The sequence below is a fragment of the Juglans microcarpa x Juglans regia genome, chromosome 7D (assembly GCF_004785595.1).
Source record: "Juglans microcarpa x Juglans regia isolate MS1-56 chromosome 7D, Jm3101_v1.0, whole genome shotgun sequence".
Classification (NCBI taxonomy): Eukaryota; Viridiplantae; Streptophyta; class Magnoliopsida; order Fagales; family Juglandaceae; genus Juglans; species Juglans microcarpa x Juglans regia.
Window position 1 is genome coordinate 10,529,109 of NC_054606.1, and position 14,207 is coordinate 10,543,315.

Sequence of the window (14,207 nt, forward strand, 5' to 3'; positions counted from 1 at the left end):
CTTAAAACCTTCATAACTCCAAAATATATCACCACTTTCTAAAATCATCAATATCCACCGTAACCAACGTCAAACTCAAAACACCAATATTTAAACCCGAAACAGCCAACAAATCTCATAGCATGAACCAAATCACACCAACAACCAACATTTCACAATACCAACCAAACACACAACTCCGTCCACAATCCATCCGACCCCCGAACTCCTCAGACTCAGTCCGGCATAACCAACCAGTTCACAGATAAAATGAGTTAGTGCAAAAATACATTTAAATCACGAAAGTTCTTTGGAAAAAAAATACTTACAATGCCATAATATAATTTTTGAAAGATCACGGAGGTACTAGAAATGGCGGCACAACAACAGAACAGTGCAAAATGCACTGTGGCCGTGGGTCTCAAAAACTCACTTTTGAACGGGGACAAACCAAGACCCAAAATTGATAGGGTAGGGCTAAGGGATGTCGGTGAAGCTAGTGGTGGGGGTGGTTGGCCATAGGTGGTAGCGCAAAGGGTGGTTGAAGACCAAAAATACCCAAATCAGAAATGGGGTTGGTTGTGCTTCACCGGTGACGGATCGGAGTTGGGGTTGGGTGCATTGGGTTGCTATGAGGTCGAGGATGAAGTGGTGAAGAAATGGTGGCCGGTGGTGGCGCGACGGCGGCGCTGGAGTGAAGAGAGCGCCGCAGCTTGGTGTGGTGCGTGGGGGCTATCGGCGGCGAGTTAGGGGCTGAGATTGGTGGGGTGGTGTCGCCGGCCGGTGGGAGAGCTGAAGGGAGGGGCTGTGTCGCGCACGGCGGCGCGACGGTGGTGGGCTGAGAGAGGCGACGCGGACGCACGGGGAAGGGGGAAGGGGCTGTCGCTCACTGGGGGGAAAAAGCAGGGGAAAGAAAAAGAAAATGGGAAGATTGAAAAGAAAGGGAAAAGAAAAAGACAAAAAGAAAAGTGAGGGAAAGAAATGAGGTCCAATCCTCACATCTTGGGTCACAAAATGATCCACCAAAAAATAATTTCAAAACAGTAAGTTAAATAAAATAATTTAAACGTAATGATAAAATGAAGATAAAATAATTAAATCCAACAATCAATTAATTTAAAATAAAGAAAAATTTAAATGCATCACAGTAATAAATATTAAGAAAACATATCAAATTTAATTTCCACAATTTAAAGATCACAAAATAAACCATCTAAAAATATCCGATAATTTTAAGACGAGAATAAATTTTGAATTAATAACAATAGTCCTCCAATTAAAATACACTAAAATACGGGGTGTTATACATACATACATATATATGTATATGTGTACATATATATGTATATATATATATATATATATGTATATATGTACATACATATATACATATATATATATATATATATATATATATATATAGGATTTGGTGGGTTTGGAGGTTGGCTTGGGGCTTTTTTCCCTTTTTGGGTTAGATGGTTTTCTCAAGAAAATTCTTGTGTACTTAGGTATACGATTTGGGAATTTCTGTTACTTTTAAAAAGGAAATTACTTACTTTGGTGCATCATATTATCGTTGTGTTATCCCTTTTAAGCTTTTGTTCGCTGTGTTTTATCTCTTCAATTGCAATTAATTTCTTTTAGAAGCAACAAAACGTTAACAATCGATTATGAACCTGCTATCCTTTCTCAAAAGTGATTAAAGCAACTATAAGAATACAAAATAAAAAGATCGAGAAGATATATATGATGGATTAATGATAAATTGATTAAATATTAAGAAGTCCAAATCATGCCAGAAGGAAATCACAAAATACAAAACATAAGCCATTTGAAGATTCATCACTCAACCGTCCCAGAAAAAGAAAAAGAAACTCAATCTGTCTTGTTTAGGCTGGTGTGCCAATTATCAATGGAGCATCTATATTGCACGAGAAGTGAACCGCAAGGGCTTTTTTTTCTCGTCGAAGATTGATCCATAAGTTGAAACAGACATCTCAACAAGAAGAGGGAATTGCATCAGTACGAATAAGGTAACTGGGACACTGGCCAAACAAATGACAGGAATGACCATCCATGATTTTTGTAGAATAATTAAAACAGCAGCGGAAAAGGCTATCATCATTGTTGTAATAGAGAGTAAAAGAGTGGAAAGACCGGTTATCATCTTCGTCGGTAAGGATTTGAGGAAATCATCTTCTGCATAGCGAGATGTGAGAATTCCCAAAAACATCAACACTGAAGTTGAGGAACAAAAAAGTGACAAGGAATCTGATACTATAAAGAGTATAAACAACTTTTCCTCTGAGAATATTGGGAACCCTGTAGTTTGGTTGTTACCTCCTGGAACGGCGAAGACTGCAGCAAACATAATAGTAGCTATGAGAGCACCTACCACTGTACAAGAAGTTGCTGTATCCTTCATCCATCGTTCTCCGTCTTTCATCGATCATGTTCTTGTGTTCCTCCACAAAATATTGCCAAGGCTTGTAAAATTGGGTGTTCATATGTTCCTTAATCTTAGGTTGAACAATACTCTCCACCTTCTGCATTTATATTAGGTAAAATCTTAAAGAGAATGGAATGTGTATTTCCCAAATTAAAGTTAGAAATGTGTGTCTAGGAGATACAGAGATGGATTACCTTAAACCACTGTAGTTCTCTTTGCATCTTTAAAGCTGCGCCAGGAATGTGACTAAGCACGGTGGAATTTGGCAACATCCCTGCCAAATGTAGAACGGTATTCCCGTCAAAATCCTTATGACTTGCCAATTCGTGCTTCTCATGAAGGCCGCATATGATGTTGAATATTGTAGCTTGGCGACAACCAATAGCATGTGACATGATGTTTCTTCCCTGTGTTTTCTCAGAAATATTCCACACAAGCTCAGGATTCGTTCGCATCATATCCAGAAAAAACTCAACATCCCCTTCTTAAATCGCACGGTATATGGATATAATTGCTTGATTCCTTTGTTGATCATCAGAAGTCGATGTGACCTCACGGCACATGAGCTGCAGAAGTTCACGAGACTGGGCATGCATGGACAGCCTTCATTTCATATAATTGCTTGATTCCTTTGTCAATAATTGAAACAATGCCCATTTAACTAGATGCAACATTAATAATCATAAAACTAATTAAGAAGACCAAAACACGAATAAAAAAGTTTCAAAGTTAATTGAGAAATGATATTCATTGAGTGGATGCAGAATATGTACCGAAGACGTTTTGGAGATTTGAAACAAGTTGAAGGAACAGAGCTAGCACTGCAATGCATAAAAAGAAAAAAAAAAGACAATCGCTCATATTCTCATTGTAAATCATTACCGAAATAAAACTTAAAAACTATTTTACATTCAAACAAACTACTATGAAGTTTTTGCATAAAAATGAAATGTCCAAATATATATTTGATTCTCATTTTACAAACGTACATACCAGTATGTCCGAAATGTTTTACTTGATCATCCATTTCAGGGTTTCTTACTTGATCTGGATTAATGCTCAAACGAGTTTCATACGGACTGCTAGTACTAGCCGACTGTATGCTTTTACCTTTATGTAAAAAAAAAAAAGGGACCAATATCGATGTAATAATTCTGGCAACACAAATTTTAAGTAAATGAGAAGCGAGAGGAAAGAGTACTGGTACTGACATGAGGAGTAGATCCATCGTTTCCAAAACACGAGCGGATTTCGACTTGGAAATGCATAAGACGTAGAAGCCAGTGCGTATAGAGGAGACTGCTGCTCACTGTTATCTATAGCAAGAGCCAAACTTGGGCAATGCCGGATCAAATCCAAACCAATGTCTGTGCATGGTGCATGCGTGGTCATATATATATATATATATATATGGAGAGAGAGAGAGAGAGAGAGGCCGGAATATTTATAGTACTGTGAAAATCTATAATTTATACATGCAGCTAGCTAATTCATGTGAGGAATACTTGTTACCTAGAGCTCCCATATGTATAGCCCGTGTACAAACTGCAGCTCCGATGATGCCATTTTCAGGCTTCAAATCTTCTATTGGAGTGAGAGAGTAGAGATACCTAGCGAATTCAACATGCCCAGTGACAATAGCCAGTACAACTGGAAGATCGCCGTTTATGTTTGCAATTCTGACCAAGCTTTTGTTCTTTTTTAGTATGCACTTTGCCATCTGGTAGTTTCCACCACATGTGGCCTCAGCTAGGGCTGTGAAACCTTCATCATCTACTGTTTTCAACTCTTCTTCAGACATTCGCTCCACCAACTTCTCCACTATGTGCATATGTCCAGCAAGAATAGCGACTTGAAGAGGAGTCCTTCCAAAAACTTCGATTTTTGCAGTCACTGCATCGGGACGTTTCTCCAGGAAGTCCTTTACACCCTTCCATTCACCATTTCGCACAGCCTCCCGTAAGGTCAAAAATGGAATAAAGTCATTGTTCTCGGGCCTGTTTTCCCTCCCTGCCAAGTTTTCTTTTTCATAGAACGAAATGAAGTGAAACTCTTGTCACATCTACATTATTCCATTTTACAAATTATATCATATAATAAATATTTGTTGTACGAAACAAAACAATATAGAAGTGTTGAAACCACAGGAGAAATGCTAATATATCTCCTCAGTCTTGTCAATCATATTTGTTGGTGTGACACAATTCACTAGCTAAGAACTTAATCATTCTCTAAATTGCTTGACATATATATAACTTTAATTCTGAATTGAAAAAAAATGACTTAGATTTAAAGAAATGTGTCCTATAATTGTATCTTAGGAATTTTAGCACATTTTCATAACTTGTAAGATTAAAAAAGATCTCCTTCATTTCATTACTAAATAAGGCTCTAGAAAGCTTGATTTCGCTCGGTGGTAATAGCAGTATAAGAATCATGATTTTCGGAGAAAAAGTTATATTCGAATGCATATAGATGTCGAGAATATACCATTTACATTATCAAATCCACTATGTCCGAAATGTATATAGGAATCATGAATTACAAGAAAAAAATTATATATGAATGCAGGTAGATGTCAAGGATACACCATTGACATTATCAAATCCGCTAGCTATGTTAAAAATGAAAACACGTGATGATATAAAGGGTGTGTCCACCGCACAGAATATGCAAATAGAAGCGCACATTTAAAACATATTGAATGTTGTTTTTTTTTTTTTCTCTTGTAAAATACCTGAATTTATTTTTTTTATATAGTTATAGACGTCATTGATAAGAAGAAAAAAAATCAGTTATCATTGTCTTGTAAATTCACGCTTATTCTCTGTTTGAGGGCACGGGGAGAGAGAGAGAGAGAGATACTTGAGCTGGTATGTTCCAAGATGTTGTACTTGTCCGCCAAAGTGTCCCAAGGGAGAGAGATTTGAGCTGGTATGATCCAAGATGTTGAACTTGTCTGCCAAAGTCTTCCAAGCTATTTTGGCCGAACTAATCTCCCTAATTGCGGAAAACGCATCCGCCCCACAGGCAATCTGAATCACATGTAAAGCCATAGAATCCCTCTTGCACCAAGTCTTAAAAGCAGCTTCATCTTCTTCTTGCCGAGGAGATTCTGTCGTCCCCTCAACGATGTCCCAAAGATCTTGAGCCATCAAATAAGTTTTTACCCGAACACGCCAGTCCACATAATTGCCTGCGTCAAGAACTTCAAGAACAGGGACACTCAAGGCTGCCTCTGTTTTCATCTTTACTCTGTACGTTGTACATCCAACTATTGTTAGGAGCACTATAGAATTAAGGAATATTAAGACCAAAGTCAAACTATCAACCTATGTTTAGATTAATTACATTTGGACAGTGAATTATTTTTAAATATTCTATAAATAATAGTAAAAAAATAATAATAAATAATAAATAGTAATAAAAAATAATAAAAATAATAATAAAATAATAAATAATAATGAGATATTATAAAAATATTTCAATACCAAAACTAGGCCTTAATCATTCAGTACTTGGATAAGCATTTTCTTGAAAAAACTAAAATCCAAAGCGAACGGAGGTACTTTCGGGTGGGAAAAAAATCTAAAAAGGGAGCGAACATTAAAAGAGACGGCGCATGAGAACCACTAGCTAACACCAATAGTGACAGATTTGATCAGTGCCTGACAGACATAATCAATGTTCTAAATTGATGTCCAGTTTAATTTGGCATAACAGCGACTACAAACTTAAGTATACTTACAAGAGTGAGTGTGCGAGCTGCACGTCTTCTATGTACAAGCAGGGTCGGTTGCTAGATTGTAAATCCCCCCGTACGAGCAGTAGTGGTCGACACTGGAGGACTCATGCCCTAAATATATCGATGATACGTACGCGCTTATCCCCAACAACTATATAGTATAATATATACGTACGCGCTTATCCTCAACGACTATAATAATGAATAACTTATGAATAATATATTTGTGAGAGCTTACTATAGAAATTTAGTTTAGTTTGTAATTTTGAGTTATAAACATAATTTTTTTATTAAATGAAATGTTATCTATTTCTTATAAAAAATATATATATAATGAATAGTTTATAAATTATAATACAAAATAAATAATTTAAAAATATATAAAAGCATTTGTATTAATGCCGATAAACCTTCAACCTTCCGGATGATGAGGTGATTATTGGAAAGTGGGCGAAGGGAGTGCAGACCGGAGGACCGCCGACTTGCTTACTTCCGGTCAATACAATTGGAGCATGTTGGCTTAAAAAATAAAAAATAAATAAATTTAGAAGAAACAACTAGAAATCGCTCAAGAAATAAAGTACGTTGACTTGACAATTTTCTCCGAAAAGAAATAACTTAAACGGATAAAGATATCCTTATATCTCTTTTATTATTATATTATTATTTATTTAAATTTTTTATTTTGAATTTAAAAAAAAATCTTAAAATGTGAAGTTCTTATATAATTTAAAAGAAAATAAATTCAATCAACTAACATAATTATATAATTTAATTAAGAATAAATTTAGTTTTATAAAAATTGACTCAAAGAGTAAAAGAAGGTTAATTTTTATAAAATTAAATTTATTTTAATAAAATTATATGACTATTTTGGTTGATTGAATTTTTTATGCAATAGTGTCTTCTTGAGATTTTTATTTTAAATTCTAAGAGAAAAAAAAATAGAGATTAATAGTAAAACATTATAAAGGATACGTAACCAAATTAGTCACTCAGTTGACCGCTTGAAACAAAAGAAGTAGGTGACGAACCAGTAACAAAACACTCGGAAAAATCAAACTCAGGGTATGAAAACAAAATAAGAAACCAATTAACAGTGCATTAAGTCAAGTTGTAACGCGCCGACCCCGAAGGTCCGGAGAGTTAACTCATATCACCTAAAAATCATTTCCAAATAATACTTTTAAAATAAACCAGAGTCTCCATAACATATTAACCTATTCGTTCAACACAAATATTCTTGTTCCTACATAAGGGCACATCAGTGATGTCTCATTGATATACATAAACTTTTTCACAAAGATTAGAAATATCCATTACTCAACATACCAAAGTCACATAAAATATCAACGCTACCAAAAGACTCTCCAAAAGTCATTGTACCCTAAGGCACTTAGTCTTCTATGATCCACAAAACTTGCAAGTACTTCCTATTCCTGATTCTCAGCTGTTGCGTCAAAATTATCTGAAACACATTATGGAGATAAGGGGTGAGTTATCAACAACTCAGTAAGCAGAGACATATACTAGTATGCAAACATGAGCATTTACAGATTTCAGAATGCAGAACAAAACACTTTATTTTCAGAATGCAGAGTCAGAACATGTTATAAAAATATCAGAGCAAAAGTTCAAAAATATTCTTATTCAAATTCTTTTGGCATAGCATAACTGACCACCATCGTTCCAGAGCATCATATCGCATCAGAGGCCATGTTTAACCCCCGTGGTAGGATTGTGCAAACCCCGGTAACTAACCGAGCAGAAACAGAATGTGAATCTTCCCCTTATTTATTCTCGGAGCCCCGAGTGTGCACACAGGAAAGACCACCAGAAAATCACTTTGTTTCCAAAGTGGGTGCAATAGAAACAGAACAGTTGGTACCAACCCAAACAGAAGCCACTATTAGCACCCGTGTGGTAGGTCAAATAGGTCACCATCCACATACCACATCCCGATTCAGAATGTCATGCCAAAAGCTTTTAGAAATTTCATCATATCAGAGTACAGAACATTTTCAGAACATAACAGAGTTTTCAAAAATCATATCATATCATAGTACAGAACATTTTCAGAATAGAACAGAGTTTTCAGAAAGCATATCATATCATTTTATGCACAAACTTTTATATTCGCTCTCTTTTTCGGAGTTTAGAAGCAAAATGCAAAATAGCTCATGTCTACACCAGTCATGCTAGAAAATATTTTATTCTTAAACAGAATCTCATGAGTAATGCAGAACAAATAACTGAGGTAGTTCAAATATATTTTCATAACAAAACATGTTTATTTTCAAAAAAAATCAACCTCAGTCCATTTTATTTTTATGCAAATCTAGCATAGGAACCCCGCTTACCTGGACTTCTTAGCTTTTGAAAATTTCCTCAACAATGCCGAACAAAAATTAATCGTCACCTATAAGATAATCACGTAAATTTTCATAAATTTCGAATCAATCTCGTATTCTGATATTCAAGCCTACAACTTCTAAAATAATCCATTTTTAATTCCTCAAACCCAAAATTCTCATTATTCTTAAAATACTAACATCACTTTCTAAACTCATCAATATCCAACTTTGACTAAAACATTTAATTCTAACTTATTTACGATAGAGATCTTACTACAATTTATAATGCAAAATAACATAACTATAACAAAACCATTATAAGTAGAAACTCATACTTTTATTTAAATAATGATAAAACAAAAATATCTTTTTTAAAAAGATATTTTTAAAGAATATTTTTAAAATATTCTTTCAAGTGTTACTTATCAGTCTACTTACTAACCATTCCAATAAAATATTAGCCCCTTGAAAAAAATACCCACTTAACAAAATAAATCCACACGTCTCCGCCTAAATAAAACATACTTTACAACCCACAAAATATACTCATGATTTCAAATCCAAAGTACATAACATAAACTTAATTAAGCTAACATCCTAAACATAACATAAAAAGGCAATAATATTTCCCACTATTAAGTTAACGTAAGTTACGTATACATTCACATACATATATATATATATATGTATGCGAGAAAAGAAAAACCCCACACAGTGCTGCCGAAATGCTTACAGAGAGGTGGGGGCACGACGGCGTGGAGCTGGTCGTTGGCTACGGTGAAAGGGGGGCGGCGCTTGGTCACTGTCTGCGAGAGCATGAGAGGGAGACGAGTGAGAGAGGCACACGGTGAGGGAAAAGTGAGGTAGATACCGAGTGGGAAGAACCAACCAACTAGAAATGGTGAGCTTACCGAGGAGCTGAGGCGGCGTGCGGCGGACTGGGGTGATGGAAGGTCCACGCTGGCAGTTTCTGTGTGGGCACGGCGCGGTGGAGCTCTCGATGGAGCATGACTGCAGCAGCTTGGACGCTGCTCTGTTTTAGACAACTAAAACAGAGGATTCCAGGGCTTCTAATGGAGGCGACAGAGGCGTTGGGAGGCGGCTACAAGGCTGAGGTTTCGGGCGTGGACTGAGTTCGGGGAAGTGGCTACACGTTGGTTTGGCTGTGGAAGTGGTGGAGCTGCTGAACGCCACCGAGGCTTGCAGTTTTATGGCCAGCGACGACAGGAAAAGGGAGGGCTGGAGCTTCCATGAGTGGAGTTGCAGTGGCTGGGTTGTGGCTACTTAGAGGTGGTGAAGCGGCAGGAGTGGAGGTCTCAGCTTAAAATGGACGGCTAAGAGCGTGAAGAGAGGATAACGGCACATGAACTAGAGTTGAGAATGTTTAACCTATATATAAGAGCTATAAGTGGAAACAGAAAAAGAAAACCTAAAGAAGAGGAAGGGATGGACTGCATGAAAATGGAAACGGTTTGACACCGTGCGACGTGAAATTGGACAACGCTTCCAAGGGCTGGGCTGGGCTCTTAAGTCTAAAAAAAAAAACAATACTTGGCCCATGTATGAAATTATTGCAGGTTTTTACCTTAAGTTTTTGGGTCTTTAATCAACCTAAAAATAAATATAATTATCCCATAAACTTTCCGATGAACATCCCCTTGATCCATTAAAGAATTTAAAACCTAATTATCAAACCTATATAAAAATTATATACTGCCAAAAATATCTTAGGTTCAAACTCTTTTCTAAAAAAAATTTTACTCGTAATCCCAAACGATTTTTTTTTTTTTTCAGAACTATAACTCAAAAATTTTGTAAAGTTGTTTGGCTGGCCCGGGTGTTACACAAGTGGTTTGGCTGCAGCTTGTCCCATGTAAAGGAAGCGAATGCCAATACAGATGGTTTGACGTAGACACGTCTAAACAAAGAATTGCAGTCAACTTGAGACTGGCCGGCGACTATATTGGAGTGGCGCGTTCGGAGTTTTGGGGCATAGTGATGCGGTGATCCATGAAGCCATGCCCAACTTGATTAAACTCGACAGTTAGCTCTGGACTCGGTCAGCACATTAGCCTCACGTGACAACTATCGGAATGGAACATGCATGCTGCATGCACTACGTTGCTCGCTGGGTTTATTGATCAACATCCTGGGAGTTCGTAATCGGTAGACGACATGGGTCTTGTATGTGTCTATAAGGTGTTAGATTGGACTTTTTCTTTTTCTTTTATTTTTTATAACCTGAAACGAAAACAAAAGGAAAATATAATTATTGATTATCGACATGATATAGAGGGCAAAGAAGGAGAGAGAGATTGAAAAAAAGAAAAGAAAATAGTGGATGTATTGTGCAGAACAACAATAGATTTTAGAAAAATTTTACTCATCATCATTACCCTACACACAACACATTTTTTTTTCTTACCATACGGTGCGGGATAGTTCCCTCCTTGCCCCTTTGCCCGTCCTGCATGCACTACAAGAAATCTGACTTTTAGCATTACATACTATTGATGCAAAAAGGCAAAAACTATGACGCAAATAAGTATTTGCACCCATTATTCATCGACGCAAGGGAGACGATAATACTCACTCACAAAAATACTTTCGTGTCGAATATAAATAACGTCGCTAGAAGGCATCATTTGTGTAGTAATCTGGAGACGCAAAAATTCCTTTATTTAATCACAAATTATGTTTGTTACAGTAACAAAATTATCTGTTTGCGATGATGTTATGGTGTCGAAAACGTAAAGCCGCAAATCCATCCTCACTCCCGGCAGCTCAAATCGACGCAAAAAAGTCCAAATATATTGACGCCAATGATGAGTGCCATCCACATCTCAAAATCAGTTTAGCGTCCAATGTTTATTTTGTTGCAAATAATTGCACTATTTGCGTCGTAATATTCGGACGCAAAATTAGAATTTTTTTATTCGCAAATGATGTTGGATGCTGTGGCAAACTATCTATTGGTGACAATGATATGCTGTCGTAAAAACATATAGCCACAAATAAATTTTCATTACTAGTAGCTAAAATTGACGTCAAAAGGGCAAATATTTTTGACATAAATGATGATTTCCATCCACGCCTCAAAATCACATTAGCGTCGAATATCAATATTGACGCAAATAAATTGACTATTTGCGTCATAATATTACGACGCAAAATTAGAGTTTTTTATCGCAAATGAAGTTGGATATAGTGACGCAAGTAATTATTTGGGACGATGTTATGGTGTCGTAAAAAATTCAAGTCTTATTACCAGTACATGTGTACGGTCGCAAAAGAAATTTTTACAACTATGTAAGTTGTCACAAATTTGAGAAAGAGTGCAGCAAAAAGTTATTTGTGTTGGCGTCACACGTTCTTTTGTTGGTAATGAAATAAATGGTTTGAAATGGACGCAAAAATCTGTTTATCCGCTCTATATTTTGGACGCTAAAATTATGTGGTTTGGACGCAAATAATCTATTAGCGAGATAGCACATTTAAATTTTTGGTCATTGATAAATATGCTTGAAATGTTTACTGTGGGAAGGAACTTTAAATCCATAAAATAGATTAAATAAACATTAATGTTTCCCTTGAATTTATACAAAAAATTCAACTTGAGAACCGGAAATGATTGAAAAAAAAAGATTTTCAAATAAAAACCTCTTCCAGATACATGTAAACATGTTTACATGGAAACACAAAAGTCCAATTACCAATCATTATATCCTACTGGCCTGCCAAGTACAAAAACCAAAATATGTACACAGATTCCATATGAACTAGAAATATATAACTGCTTTCACTGATGTTCATCTCATCTATATATGCATAGAAAGCTATTGAGTGGTGGTTTTTTCCCTTAGTGCTCATGATGAGTCAACTAAAGTATAGATATATATTACATATAATGTGCGTAGCTAAACAATATAAGTCAAGCAACTTCTTAATTACAATGTTCTTACACAAGTTTACTACTACATATTTGGTAGACAACTTCAATATGTGCTATGCACACTATATATGTGGCAGACTATAAGAACTTCTTACAATGTTCTTGATGGAAGCATAGTCAGATTTTGCCCAAGAACCTTGGCTCCAATGTGATCTTCTCGATCATCCATCAGCTTTCTGATTGGTAGAATAACATTTTCCTGCAGACATGATTTTTTCTTACAATTAAATAACCATTGAGAAATATTAAAAGGACATTAAAAGACTATTTTATTCACCTTGTTCGCCAACCACCATTTTACTTTAACTATTCATCTATACCTTTCTTCTTTTTCTCTGTCTTCGTCTACACTATCACCATGCCACCAGTACCACTACTATTTTATACATCTGTTATTTACATGGTTTTCCAACAGTCCGCTCGGTTTGATACTCTATATCCAAACTTTTTAATCCAAATCTAACTTCTTTAGATCTAGATATTGCAAAATTAAAGTCATTTCTTCGATTCCTCCAGTTTAATAAAGATCAATAGTGCACTCCTGCTACAGAAAATTAAAGCTTGCCAGATATATGCCACAAGAATTTTGCAATGTACAGTAAATCAGGAAAAAATTTTATGACATTCTCTACATTATATACAAACGAATTTTTGTTTGGTAATGAATATTGTCAAAGCCAAGAAATCATAGGACTAGCTAGTAATCACAAACGTATGTGTGCACTATGAAGTCAAAGAGAAAAATAAAAATAAAATGCCGTAAAAAAACATATGACAAAAGAATTTAATCACTTTGATGCCCCTGTACGTGATTTATAGGGCATGCACTGTTCTTTAGTTTGTGTTACAAAATGGAGATCTAAAATGGCATGACTTTCAGGGCCGATCGAAACATTAAAAACATAATAAACTTGGCCGTAGATGTTACATGATGCATGCCAAATTGAATGCTACATGAAGCTGATAGGAAAAGCTGAAGAATGTTACAAACACTTAAATTAAGGCTCTAACCGGCCTATATATGTTATATATATAATAAATTGAGTACTTTTTTTCCTTTTTGCGAAAAAAGTGTTACTATATATGTATTATAGGATACACATGATGCAAGGGATTAGTTCAAACTTCCACAATGGTATTGGTTTCGTTTAGAGCCTTGAACCTGATCCATTATTACATGCTTTTTCTAAATGAAAGAAAAAACCATTGATTTACAGCTTCAAGCTTGATTACAGTACATGCTAAAGTAGATTCATGCATGAAATTTGCTTAGCTATGATGGAATTGGCTCATGTTAAAGAAGCAATTAAAGGGATCGAAGGTAAATTTTTTGTACCATCACAAGAGCAAATGTTTAAGCTACTCTAAATCTTCAACTTATGTTATAATAAACAGCCAGCAGTACATATATTTAGAAAGAGTAGTTAGTACTCAAAATAGTATTCAATAATAAACAACCAACAATACATAACACTATTTTTAATTCCAACTAGCACAAAATATTATATTTCCAACGAACTCATTAGATTTGAATAGGTGCCTGTTTATCTTGAGTGGCCCCACAACTTTCAAAAGGCATGTAGCTGCCTAACCAGTATGCCAAATGCTGTAAACTTAGTTATGCTCCATGGCTAGTACAATGACATTCAAAAACTGCCCATTGCAACCACATTTGTCTGTCTTCACATTCTGAATCACAAAATTCTGACAATCCACCAATCATCTTTC

The 14,207-nt window shown here is 35.7% G+C and overlaps 1 protein-coding gene and 1 pseudogene across 1 annotated transcript; both read right to left on the reverse strand.

The window, feature by feature from the left end:
- Positions 1 to 1,899: 1,899 nt before the first annotated feature.
- LOC121239965 lies at positions 1,900 to 3,003 on the reverse strand (annotated as a pseudogene).
- Positions 3,004 to 3,175: 172 nt separating this feature from the next.
- On the reverse strand, positions 3,176 to 5,676 carry LOC121238121. Its single transcript, XM_041134967.1, has 4 exons — positions 5,421 to 5,676; positions 3,941 to 4,438; positions 3,422 to 3,538; positions 3,176 to 3,249 (listed from the first exon to the last, which is right to left on the reverse strand). Exons 1-4 carry the CDS (start codon positions 5,674 to 5,676, stop codon positions 3,176 to 3,178), a joined length of 945 nt encoding a protein of 314 aa, XP_040990901.1.
- Between the last annotated feature and the right edge of the window lie 8,531 nt (positions 5,677 to 14,207).